The sequence below is a fragment of the Crinia signifera genome, chromosome 2, assembly GCF_055691185.1.
Source record: "Crinia signifera chromosome 2, ASM5569118v1, whole genome shotgun sequence".
Lineage (NCBI taxonomy): Eukaryota > Metazoa > Chordata > Amphibia > Anura > Myobatrachidae > Crinia > Crinia signifera.
This window is the reverse complement of record NC_139218.1, coordinates 99141601-99154661: the sequence shown is the minus strand read 5'-3', so window position 1 is coordinate 99154661 and position 13061 is coordinate 99141601. Positions and strand designations below refer to the sequence as shown.

At 47.2% G+C, this 13061-nt stretch overlaps 1 protein-coding gene across 3 annotated transcripts in view; it reads right to left on the bottom strand.

Annotated features, from left to right (window-relative positions):
- The window catches only part of OTC (ornithine transcarbamylase), a 54441-nt gene that overhangs the window by 32015 nt on the left and 9365 nt on the right, over positions 1-13061 (bottom strand). For 2 of the 3 annotated variants that reach the window (XM_083172613.1, XM_083172611.1), the window contains exon 2: positions 11290-11419. In XM_083172613.1, coding sequence (XP_083028739.1) covers positions 11290-11331 — 42 coding nt within the window. In that variant the 5' untranslated portion in view covers positions 11332-11419. Of the gene's footprint in view, positions 1-10322; positions 10637-11289; positions 11420-13061 lie in introns of those variants that run through there. The other variant, XM_083172612.1, reaches the window with a different exon arrangement.

The window sequence follows — 13061 nt, the reverse complement described above, 5'->3', positions numbered from 1 at the left end:
CTGTAGCATGGCAGTTAGCAGGTGATTGGCTGGATGTTTATCTCTCCTTATCACACTTGGATTTATCTCTTGTTAAAGCTTTAAGGCCCCCATACATTAGGCCGACTTGTCCTAGGGACAAGTCGGACCCAATTTACCTGCGAGCCGCCCGGCAGCTCCCCGGGAGGCTCACATACAATTTGGCACGCGATTTATCCCATGTAAAAAAAACCCCGGGGAGCTGCAGGGCGGTGAGCAGTAGTGGGGGCGGGCAGCGGCAGTAGTGGGGACGGGCAGCGGTGGTGGGGGCGGCCAGCGGCGGTAGTGGGGGCGGGCAGCGGCGACGGGCGGCGTTTGCGGTGAGCGCAGTGTACTTACACATAGCAGCAGCGGCGGGGACGGGACGCGCAGTGGCGGCTATTATATTTTTAAAATACTTGTCAAATGACCGGCCGCTCTCTGATTGGCCGGAGAGCTTTCAGCCAATCAGAGAGCGGCCGGTCATTTGACAAGTATTTTAAAAATATAATAGCCGCCACTGCGCGTCCCCGCCGCTGCTGCTATGTGTAAGTACACTGCGCTCACCGCAAACGCCGCCCGTCCCCGCCGCCGCTGCCCGCCCCCACTACCGCCGCTGGCCGCCCCCACCACCGCTGCCGCTGGCCGCCCCCACTACTCCCCCGGTGTCTGTATGCATATGCCTGTCAGGTGGCAGGCATATGCATACAGGGAGGTTGGACGTGATCGTATGTACAGACCGTCCGACCTCCCTGATCCGGTCCGATGCACACGGGACCGCGCATCGGATCGGATCAAATGTCACATACCTACGATTTTGGGCCGATTTCATCCGATTATCGGCACAAAGTGCCGAAATCGGATGAAATCGTCCCAAAATCGCATAGTGTATGGGGGCCTTTATACATCTGCCCCACTGCGTGTAACAAGTTAACTGTCAAAATACCTGTAAGGGTTAACCACTGACAGGAATACACATGGGACCAGACACTCAACAAAGAAGTCAGGACAGATCCTCAGACAGACTCTATATCCTCTGCCTGCCCCTAGTGTGACAGCTATAAAGGGGCATGGTCCAATCACAGTCTGCGGGACCTGCCCATAAAATTAATTAAGGAGCAGCTGAAGTCAAACTCTCCCACCTGCCCGTAGCTAGGGACAAGTCGGACCCAATTTACCTGCGAGCCGCCCGGCAGCTCCCCGGGAGGCTCACATACAATTTGGCACGCGATTTATCCCATGTAAAAAAAACCCCGGGGAGCTGCAGGGCGGTGAGCAGTAGTGGGGGCGGGCAGCGGCAGTAGTGGGGACGGGCAGCGGTGGTGGGGGCGGCCAGCGGCGGTAGTGGGGGCGGGCAGCGGCGACGGGCGGCGTTTGCGGTGAGCGCAGTGTACTTACACATAGCAGCAGCGGCGGGGACGGGACGCGCAGTGGCGGCTATTATATTTTTAAAATACTTGTCAAATGACCGGCCGCTCTCTGATTGGCCGGAGAGCTTTCAGCCAATCAGAGAGCGGCCGGTCATTTGACAAGTATTTTAAAAATATAATAGCCGCCACTGCGCGTCCCCGCCGCTGCTGCTATGTGTAAGTACACTGCGCTCACCGCAAACGCCGCCCGTCCCCGCCGCCGCTGCCCGCCCCCACTACCGCCGCTGGCCGCCCCCACCACCGCTGCCGCTGGCCGCCCCCACTACTCCCCCGGTGTCTGTATGCATATGCCTGTCAGGTGGCAGGCATATGCATACAGGGAGGTCGGACGTGATCGTATGTACAGACCGTCCGACCTCCCTGATCCGGTCCGATGCACACGGGACCGCGCATCGGATCGGATCAAATGTCACATACCTACGATTTTGGGCCGATTTCATCCGATTATCGGCACAAAGTGCCGAAATCGGATGAAATCGTCCCAAAATCGCATAGTGTATGGGGGCCTTTATACATCTGCCCCACTGCGTGTAACAAGTTAACTGTCAAAATACCTGTAAGGGTTAACCACTGACAGGAATACACATGGGACCAGACACTCAACAAAGAAGTCAGGACAGATCCTCAGACAGACTCTATATCCTCTGCCTGCCCCTAGTGTGACAGCTATAAAGGGGCATGGTCCAATCACAGTCTGCGGGACCTGCCCATAAAATTAATTAAGGAGCAGCTGAAGTCAAACTCTCCCACCTGCCCGTAGCTGTCTGGCGTCCCCGTCGCTTAGGCAACCGCTGCGGCAGTGGGGAGCACGGGGAGGAGACATGTCCCGGCTGCCTAACAAGGGCAGCCGGAAGTTCTGGCCCGAAAGTGCGCTGACATTCCGGCTGCCTAGCAACAGCCAGGGTGCACACTCCGGGACCCCCGTCCGCCGTGCACAGCAGCCGGCGGTGTGGCTCCCAACACCAAAGTACTCTATAAATGCCACCTGCAATCAGCAGCACAAATATAGTGTTTTGGATTGTTGGAAGGAGGAGGGCCCCAAACCAGAATCTTGCCTAGGGCCCCATGAGGTCTAAATCCACCTCTGGTTTACATTATACTTATCACAACAATCCGTCATTGACTACTCTCCTGTAATCAGTCACTACTTCTAATTGGAAAGCTAACACTGCTGTGTTATCAACTAGGGATACATTAAAAATGACAAGGCCTATTTTGTTTTGTTTTTAAAGAAAACATTCTATCAACAATGAGATCAGACTTGAACCAGGCAAGGACAACTATTTGATGAATACACTACACCTCCCACCACAGATTCAATAAAGTCAAAGGGGAATATTTAATAACAAGGAGAGGGTTTGAATCCTAGAAGTGTTATGGTGATTTGCTTGTTGTTTTGTATCCCATAGATTTATTATGTTTAATACTGTTGCAAAATCACACTTTAGAGCAAAAAAATTAAAACTCATATTTTGTCGCCATTAGAAGAATACCAATCATCATATTTACTAAGCCACTACAACCCTGCTGAAAACATAAGAGTTCTAGGGTGAGATTTAATAGGATGAGATATTCAGAAAGTGAGAGATTTGGGAAGAAATTGTCAGCAGCGCTGACAAGCGTGCTGCTGCGGCATCACCGCAGCAGCGTCCGGGCGCCCTTAGAAGGGCGGTTCGGGCACTTCCGCCCGGCGAGCTCCGGGCAGAGGACATGACGTCCGCCCGGCTGCGGCCGCGTCACCCGGGGGTTGCCAAGCAACCAGGGGACGCCGGGCGGCGCGTCACTTCCGCACAGCCGGGGGACAGCGTATTAAGTCTGGCCGCGTCACCCGGGGGTTGCCAGGCAACCAGGGGACGCCGGGCTGCGCGCGCCTGGACAGCTGTTAAGTGTTAGTTCATCTTGGGGGCCTGGTCCTACGGCGGAGGCTGATTGGCCAGCACTACCCTTTTAAGGGAGCTGGCCTAACACAGCCCCGCCGGTGATATTGTTTCCCTGCAGAGGGTCAGCTGACCTCTGGTATCCCGGTCCCTGCTTTTCAGCTGCCGTGCACCGGTCCCGTGCCGTACCGCCTGCCGTTGGGTCAGCCGTATCCGACCGCCGATCCTGCGGTCGTTCCTTGGTCAGCGATATTGTCATCTGGTCCTGCCAAGTTACTCCAGACGGGCACTTCTCCATCTGTTGCCGCTGGAGTTTCCTATCCGGTCATGTAAGTGCTCCAGTGGAGCCCGGTTCTTTATTCATTACTGTTTGGGCGAGCTGCCCTTTATTCCTTAGTTGTTCTGTCCCTGCACTGCCTGGCTCTCCGAGGTTCGGAGAGGCTCAAGCTAGGGGATTTACGCCCGTTTTGGGGTACCGTTACTGTACCATTTTGTGTTGGCGTGTTTGTGTTTGGTGGCACCCCGTTGCTGGTAATACTGGTGCCTGTGACTCGGTCACACTCCCCGTCCTTGGTCTGGTGCCGTTAGGTAGAGTGTTCTGTTCAGTTAGGCCCTGGTAGTTAGATCCTCCTTTTGGTCCAGTCCCTGACAGTCGCCGTGGGTTTGTCCCAACATAAAACCTGGTTGCATCGGGGTCAGAGCGGGCTTAACTCGCTCCTTCGGACGTGGCGACTAAAGGAGAAGTCTAGCACCTTGCAGCCTGCGGTCACTTGTCCGGGACGGCCAACAGAGTCAGCGTAGGGCTTCGCCGTGGCCGTTCTAAACAGCGGTCCCGGCTGAGGGCTCAGCCCACTACCATCGCTGTATTCACCCACGCACGTTACAGAAATCTCCAGTTTTTTTAAAGCGGCAATCATTTACACTGCAAAATCAAACTGGTTTTGCAGTGTAAATGATTGCCGCTTTAAAAAAACTGGAGATTTCTTACCAAATCTATCACTTTTTGAATCTCTCATCCTATTAAATCTCACCCCTAGGATCTATGCAGCCGGCTTCTATACATTATTTTGTAGAAAATTAGGAAATCTTTAAAACAAAACAAATTGTGGTATTGCTCAGCAAGATATTTACCTTCACTAGGCTTTTAAGTAGTCAGAAAAATGAGGTACCAAAGAGTATGGGAGGCCTACAAATTTTCCAGCCAGTGATAGTACGAATATAGCAAGGGGGCACACACTGCCCTAGGCTGGACAATGCAGTGTCATGCACACTCTACTAGAAGAAATTGGCCCTGTGCTGATAACTCTAGGGCTATTCCCAATACCCCCAGGCAAAATATTGGTTCATAAGTAAATAGAGATTTCAGTGAACTACAGGTCTCAGAATGTCAAGTCTAATTTAAATGTCTGATATGGTATGCTGCCACTTGGAAAAATAACATGTGCCAGCATGGCCTGCAATCCGGGACATGGTGGCACCTACAGCTAAAAATAAATGCTAAAACCCCACAGTGCATACTTACACACTGCTCTGGAAGCATACTCATTGCTTAAAATACAGTACTGCACATAATTCAGAAGTAGATAAGTGAAGAATGAGATGTGTTTATTTAGTAAAGGATTTTTTAATGTGGTGTGTTAGCTCTGTGGATTTTCTAATATTTAGTCACACTAACATTTATACCACTTTTCCACTGGTCAAACCCGGTCTGGCCTACATATCACTCACAGACATTCCATTGAGGCGGGCCCTTGACATACACAGCCAATCAGCAGCTTTCAAGCAGTACCTAGGTTCAGAGCAATCAACTCTGAAGCAGGCTCTAAAATCGATAATCATTGCTAAAAATCGATTTAGAAAAATTTATATAAACAGCTAAGATCATGCGATTTTTGCAATCCAGAACTCTAAATTTCGAGTCGGAACTTGGTTCATATAGAAACTGCTCAGGAATTCTGGACAGAGTCCTGGTTCAGTTTAGATTCACAAAATTTGGGTGCATTTGGATTTCTGGAGAACAGAACTGTACATTTCTAGTTCTAAATCATTTAGTAGAAAATTAATGCCAAACTTTTTCGATATTTATGGGATCAAAGATTAGCGGAAAACAGGCCATTTATCAGGGATTTATTTTCGAGCTGACTTTGAATAGCCCCACTGCTTTAATGAGTCCATGGTAAATTGTTTTATTAAATAACTAATATCCAATATTTCTGAACTCTAAAATAAAACATTTTTTCACAAAGAATTATACCCCTTTCAGACATAAATGTAACACCCTGCTCAGTGGTTGAGATGTAATGCACTCACCGTTGTCGCTGGTGTTAATCACCCCACCCCACAAATTCTTCTTTTTCCTTGGAGAGTTAGTAGAAGGAATACCGGCTCACACGAGTGTTGTCCTTTTAAGGCCTCGCTTTGAGATAATTTATTTTGCGTAAGAGGTCAAGTAAAAAGGGAGTAACCCAGAGGGACACTGCCCATGGGCAGTCTCCTATAATTGCAATGGGTTATCACAATAAATGCAATACATTTCTATATTCACTTCAAAGGTTCAATATCTCCCTTAGCAGACCTATATATCTTAACTGTTTTAGAGTAACTGTTTTAAAGTAGCATAGACCTAACTGTTTTAAAGTAGCATAATTCAGAACATACATCACATGCACATATTCACAATTCACAGTGCAACATACTGTAGGTAAATATCAACAGTCTCCTTTATAACTGTACCATTTAGTGCAACTTAAATGCTCAAATCCCAGTTGAATAGTCACGTGGTACTGACGTTTGGGATATACATGCATGTATATAAAACCCTTTGTGTAATAATGGAGTGTATTCCTCAAAAGTTTAGAGTAGTGACTTTGGACATAATGCAGTAATGTCATTAATATTCAGCACACTTGTTAAATAGGTGACTCATGAGTGTCCAGAATGTTCACAAGTATGATATGGCAAGAGCTCACCACTGCAACGGGGTCCTGTCACTGCTAGGCTGACAGTGACTGTAAATACTTTATTGGAAAACTTGACTGTATGCTGGATATACACTGATGAAACACATGGTTGCTTGTTGTAGCAATGTTTAGAATATGGAAGGCTTATGCACCCTGTCACTAATAATGCAGAATAGTTGTAGAGTCAGGTGCTGATGTTGCATATGCAGAATAGTTCAAATGTAAGATACTTCAGATGCAGAGTACTTTAAATGCATAATACTTCAGTTGTAGGATACTTGCCAGGACCTTTGTTGGCCCTCTGCTGCTGCTGGTACTCCCACTGGGTTCTCTCTCTCTGCCCAGGGCCACTCCCGATGCCTCAGCTCCAGGGACGCAGGCCCACTCTCTCTCTGACCCTTGCAGCTGCACACTTGCTGATGGGGCTGACAGGCTGTCCTCACTAACCAGCGCTCTCTGCATGCTGCCAGTCTGTGCCCACCATACACTTCAGGACTGGCTGCTTCATCTTCACCCAAGTCAGGCCGCTTTCCCCAGCCTTCAGGGTTCTGCCAGCTTCATCATTCACCAGTCAACAACTACACACTTCTCACTCTGCTCTGCTGTCTCAGACTCCCAGGGAGAGATTCCATCCAGGATTTTCCACCTTTTTCTGCAAACTTGTCAGTTCTGTAACAATGTTTCTTTTTGCAAACTGACCTGCCTTGCTGTGAGCTGAGCTGTTAACCCCTTTTGTGCTGCAAGCTATATCAGCTCAGCTCTGTGCAACTCAAGTAGTACTTTTTAATACAGTCATGCTGGCACCTGTAGTGCCACAGCTTCTTTATGCCTGCAGGCCTTTACAGTATTTCCATTACATTATGCTGCTGGCACTTGTAGTGCCCCAGCTTGTGGGGTGCCACATTAATCCCCGCTGAAAGATTGCTCGTCCTCGAGCATTCGGAATGACAGTACTAAAGTCTCTTAATGCAAAAAGTCCTTTTTCTAACAAAATGGAAGTGACATTTTAATAAACGTAGCTAAAACAACATATTAGCTTAATACTATTTTACAGATTTACTTAGAGAGGCAAACATTTTTAAACAATATTGTTAACATCTAATGAGCAGAAATCCCTTTGTGCCTCCTTCCTTGTCTTCTTGATGCCTGCTGCAACAGTAAGATGGCATCCTCACTGCTTATCCTGTCATACTCACAGTCAGGCCGGTGCCATTCTGGGAAGAGCCACGTCACGGTATTAGCTACACTATTGGACGGTGGAGGGACTCCAGACTCCAATGTAACTGAATCTGAGTCAGCAGGTTTAGGGTGTCCCAACCCTTCCACTGGTACCTTGTGGGTCACTCCTTCAGTGTCTCCTTCTTGGTCAGCGGCCTGTAAATCGACCTGATTAAGGTGGGCTGAATTGGAATTAGCATCATCCATGCTAAGTCTACCTTGAGATTGGAACTCTTGAGGAAGTTGCTCTTCAACAGTTTCTTGCAGGTTCTGTTGCATATTTCCACTCGATTCCCCCAAATTAGCTGTTATTTCCAGTAATGCATTCTGCTTTTGGGTATCAGGATACTGCTGTTTATGTCCATATGGTCTCTTATTGGCACTCTCTGCTACATTTTCTGCTTCTGTGTGCTTTCTCCCTACACTGTATTGATAGTTTTGCTGGTAGTCACGTGGAGGACCTCTGGAACGTGCATAGTTCCAATAACACTTGCGATTTGCTGCATACCTGCTGCCTTTGACTGGAGCACCATCTGGACCTGTGACGTTTGTTGCCTGTAAACCCTTTTCTCCATTGACGACATCGAATTCCAAAATTTCTCCTTCTCCTAAACTACGATGGTATTTTCTGGGGTTGTTTCTCTGGATGGCCGTATAATGAACAAAAAGATCTTGTTTGGTGTCCTCACGACTTATGAATCCATAACCACGTCGTACGTGAAACCAGATGACCTTTCCTGAAACTTTTCCTATGCAGACTGGAGCTTTCATGTCTAATATGGGGGTAAACTCATCTTCACTTATAGGGCATTGCCTTTCACAGCAAGGCCACCATTCTTCCGAAACTGACCTTGCTCTTGCCTTCCCCGATGCTCGGCCTCTCTCCTCAGGGCACTGGAGTTTAAATGATCTTCTCCGTTCTGGTTTCCATCTGGATTTTCCCGCGGCACGTGCTGGTCGACTGAACATATTTTGCCATTCTTGTTGCATTTCTGCTAGTCCTGCGATCATTTCCTCCATTTGCCTCTTCAATGTCTGTAGCAAGTCAGGGGATGGAGTCTGACTGCTTTGGATCACCGTGCCTGTATTCCTCATTGATGTTTCCGGGCTTGGTGCCATAGCTCTGTGTGACTGGGGGTGTTCGTGAAATTCTGTCAATTCTGGGAACTCTTCCTGCCGATTTGCATTGGTGCCCATTACCGTTATGGCAGCCTCTTTAAACCTCTGAAATGGCTGGCCCACCATTTGTCTTCTTAGTAGTCGTAGATGGGTTCGGACACTCGGTCCTAAGGCTCCCTCAGTGAGTTGGGTGATCAATGCTTCATCAGGATTCTTGACTTCTTCTTTGTCAACAGCCTGTACTGCCTTTAGGGATTCCTGTAGGCTTAGTGCATATTCCCGGAGAGTCTCGCCAGGCTGCTGTTTGCAGGCATAAAACTTTATTTTTATTTCTGGGAATGTTTGTGTTTCAAATGTGGTTGACAATCTTTTGAATACCTGTTCCACATCTTTTTTTTGGTCAATTGGCCATGAGTTCACTTCCCTGAGGGCAGTCCCTTTCAGCTGGCAAGTCAGTACTTCCATTTGTTGTTGTTCACTCAGGGCATAAATTTGGAACATGGAGTTAAATTTGTTCTTGAAGTTGATTAGGTTGCATCTATCTCTGCCACTGGCATCCCCACTATAAGTTGGAAGCCCTGGGGCACCAAAGTAGTAGGGCATAGTGATTGGATTGAGCTGTACTTTTGTGGGTGGTGGCTGTTCTATGCCATTTGATGGCCCTGACGAGGGGCTTCGTTCTCTAGACATTTTCTTGGACTTGTATTCCCTTTACTTTGGGCTCCAATCCTGTTCTTATAGACGCCAAATGTAACACCCTGCTCAGTGGTTGAGATGTAATGCACTCACCGTTGTCGCTGGTGTTAATCACCCCACCCCACAAATTCTTCTTTTTCCTTGGAGAGTTAGTAGAAGGAATACCGGCTCACACGAGTGTTGTCCTTTTAAGGCCTCGCTTTGAGATAATTTATTTTGCGTAAGAGGTCAAGTAAAAAGGGAGTAACCCAGAGGGACACTGCCCATGGGCAGTCTCCTATAATTGCAATGGGTTATCACAATAAATGCAATACATTTCTATATTCACTTCAAAGGTTCAATATCTCCCTTAGCAGACCTACATATCTTAACTGTTTTAGAGTAACTGTTTTAAAGTAGCATAGACCTAACTGTTTTAAAGTAGCATAATTCAGAACATACATCACATGCACATATTCACAATTCAAAGTGCAACATACTGTAGGTAAATATCAACAGTCTCCTTTATAACTGTACCATTTAGTGCAACTTAAATGCTCAAATCCCAGTTGAATAGTCACGTGGTACTGACGTTTGGGATATACATGCATGTATATAAAACCCTTTGTGTAATAATGGAGTGTATTCCTCAAAAGTTTAGAGTAGTGACTTTGGACATAGTGCAGTAATGTCATTAATATTCAGCACACTTGTTAAATAGGTGACTCATGAGTGTCCAGAATGTTCACAAGTATGATATGGCAAGAGCTCACCACTGCAACGGGGTCCTGTCACTGCTAGGCTGACAGTGACTGTAAATACTTTATTGGAAAACTTGACTGTATGCTGGATATACACTGATGAAACACATGGTTGCTTGTTGTAGCAATGTTTAGAATATGGAAGGCTTATGCACCCTGTCACTAATAATGCAGAATAGTTGTAGAGTCAGGTGCTGATGTTGCATATGCAGAATAGTTCAAATGTAAGATACTTCAGATGCAGAGTACTTTAAATGCATAATACTTCAGTTGTAGGATACTTGCCAGGACCTCTGTTGGCCCTCTGCTGCTGCTGGTACTCCCACTGGGTTCTCTCTCTCTGCACAGGGCCACTCCCGATGCCTCAGCTCCAGGGACGCAGGCCCACTCTCTCTCTGACCCTTGCAGCTGCACACTTGCTGATGGGGCTGACAGGCTGTCCTCACTAACCAGCGCTCTCTGCATGCTGCCAGTCTGTGCCCACCATACACTTCAGGACTGGCTGCTTCATCTTCACCCAAGTCAGGCCGCTTTCCCCAGCCTTCAGGGTTCTGCCAGCTTCATCATTCACCAGTCAACAACTACACACTTCTCACTCTGCTCTGCTGTCTCAGACTCCCAGGGAGAGATTCCATCCAGGATTTTCCACCTTTTTCTGCAAACTTGTCAGTTCTGTAACAATGTTTCTTTTTGCAAACTGACCTGCCTTGCTGTGAGCTGAGCTGTTAACCCCTTTTGTGCTGCAAGCTATATCAGCTCAGCTCTGTGCAACTCAAGTAGTACTTTTTAATACAGTCATGCTGGCACCTGTAGTGCCACAGCTTCTTTATGCCTGCAGGCCTTTACAGTATTTCCATTACATTATGCTGCTGGCACTTGTAGTGCCCCAGCTTGTGGGGTGCCACATAACTACTGGGTGAAGCAGTTCTACCCAGAAATTTAGTGTGAAAGGGTCATCCTGAGTCATAAATCCTGGGTCACCGACCCTGCTTTTTACGGATTTACGGTACGTTTTGAAACTTTCACACTACGCACATTACCCGTGTTATTCAGCAAATTACTATGTTGACCATTTTTAACCCGGTAATTTGCTACTATGTGTATGTGTAAAAGGGGTTCAGACTGCACCCGACAAAATGAGCTGGGATAATTGCTGGGTCATATGTCTGAAAGGGGTATAAGTTGTGCTTTCCTATGTGCCAGCATAGATTGTGAAAATGTAACAAATTCAAATTGAAGTTTAATGCTTCACCTCTCCCTTATGTTTTATTCTATGTTTCAGATCAGATGCCATCCACAGAAGATATTTTATTTCCTCTGCACTGTAGTTCTTCAAGGTTAAAAGATCACGTCCTTTCAATTGTGCATGATTATGAGAAGATCTGTAGATAGAAACAAATAAAGTTTTAGAACAGTTGCATGTATAGGGTGTTTAACCCTTACACAGGAATTTCCAGTGGATCTTTATACTACTTTCTCCATCTTATCCCGTATTATTATGCAATTATGTTATCCATTCAGATTCTCATTCTTAAGGTGCCCAAACACTAGGGCGATTCACATGCGATTTGGTCACGTTTCATGTGTAAATCACATGAAAAGCGTCCTAACTGCATGTGGTCGATGTGATGTGCGGTCCCGAACGGATCGCATAGGAGTCTAGGAGTCGCACCAGATATTTTGGATTGCAGCCAAGCCAGGCAGGTTTGGCTGGGATTGCATGCAATTTATTATCGCATACCGCACCAGCTGTCAGCTCAGGTAGAGTTGCCACTGGTAGCACTTCTATTAACTGACTACAAATGTTTTGTATTTAATTAAAATCTAATTTAGAAGTAAAAAATACCACTCTCATCTAGATCTAGGGCGGGATGCACTAAAGTGAAAATGCTGTAAAAAGCTAGTTTTTGATGTTTTTACCGCATTTTTTAATACACTAAAGTCCCTCCCCTTGTGCACTGCTCCATAGGGAATAACCAGCAAAACCTGACAATATCCTGTAGAAGGCTATTGGCTTCTCTCTTCAGCGCTTTGTGAGAAATCTGTCATGGATCCGTCCCAGCATGCCCTGCGACCGATGCAATTTAGCAAAGGACAGCTTATTGCAAGAGCTGTCCTTTTTGTTAATTATCGCATATGTTAGTGCATATGAGATTATTAACAATGTGGTAAGGGCGATGTGTGCGATGTGGGGTTGCGATCAGTGGTGGCTCTTACCATTATAAAGGAGGGGGCTGCCGCAATGCAGGCCCCCCCCCCTCCACTGCTGCTGCCGTCGCCTCCCCCAGCCACCACCGCTGTCCCCGGAAGTCCGCGCAGGCGAAGTACCCTGAACGGAACTAGCACATGCGCAGCACCTTCATACATACTGCGCATGCGCTGGCCCAAGCCTCCGGGGGCTGCCTTTGCAGCAGCCCCTGGAGGCTTGATAGTGTTCCTGGGTTCCGGCGCATGTGCAATATGGTCCACGATACTGCGACATGCGCAGAACCCATTATGGGGGCTGCCGCACATTTGCGCAGAGAGAGGCATCCTGGAGGGAGGGAACACCTCCCGATGGGATGCCTTGAGTGACTGGCAGGTCAGACTTCCAATAAGAAGTCACTGCCAGTCACAGTGAAGCCAGTGCAGTCTCACAGACTGCATCTGGCTTCACTTTAGGCAGAGACAGTGGCGGATTTTACCTGGGGGGCTGCAGCCCTATAAGCCCATAGGTAAAAACCACCACTGGTGGCGATGGTAGTGCATCCCCCTCCCCCTTTTAATTTCAGTTACTTTGCAGACTGTTGTGTATATGATTTTGTAGTTACTTCTCATTCAGCCATGCACCTGCACAGTTAAATGTTTTGCAATGCTGGCTGGTGTAAAAGGTCAGGCTGGAGACAATTTGCTTTGGATACATATACCGCTCACTGTTACATTTCCATTTGACCTTAACTTTAAAGACGAGTCAACACCGTCAAAAAAATCTGATTACGGCAGCTTCACTTTAAAAAAAAATCCCTCACACATAAAATACTAATT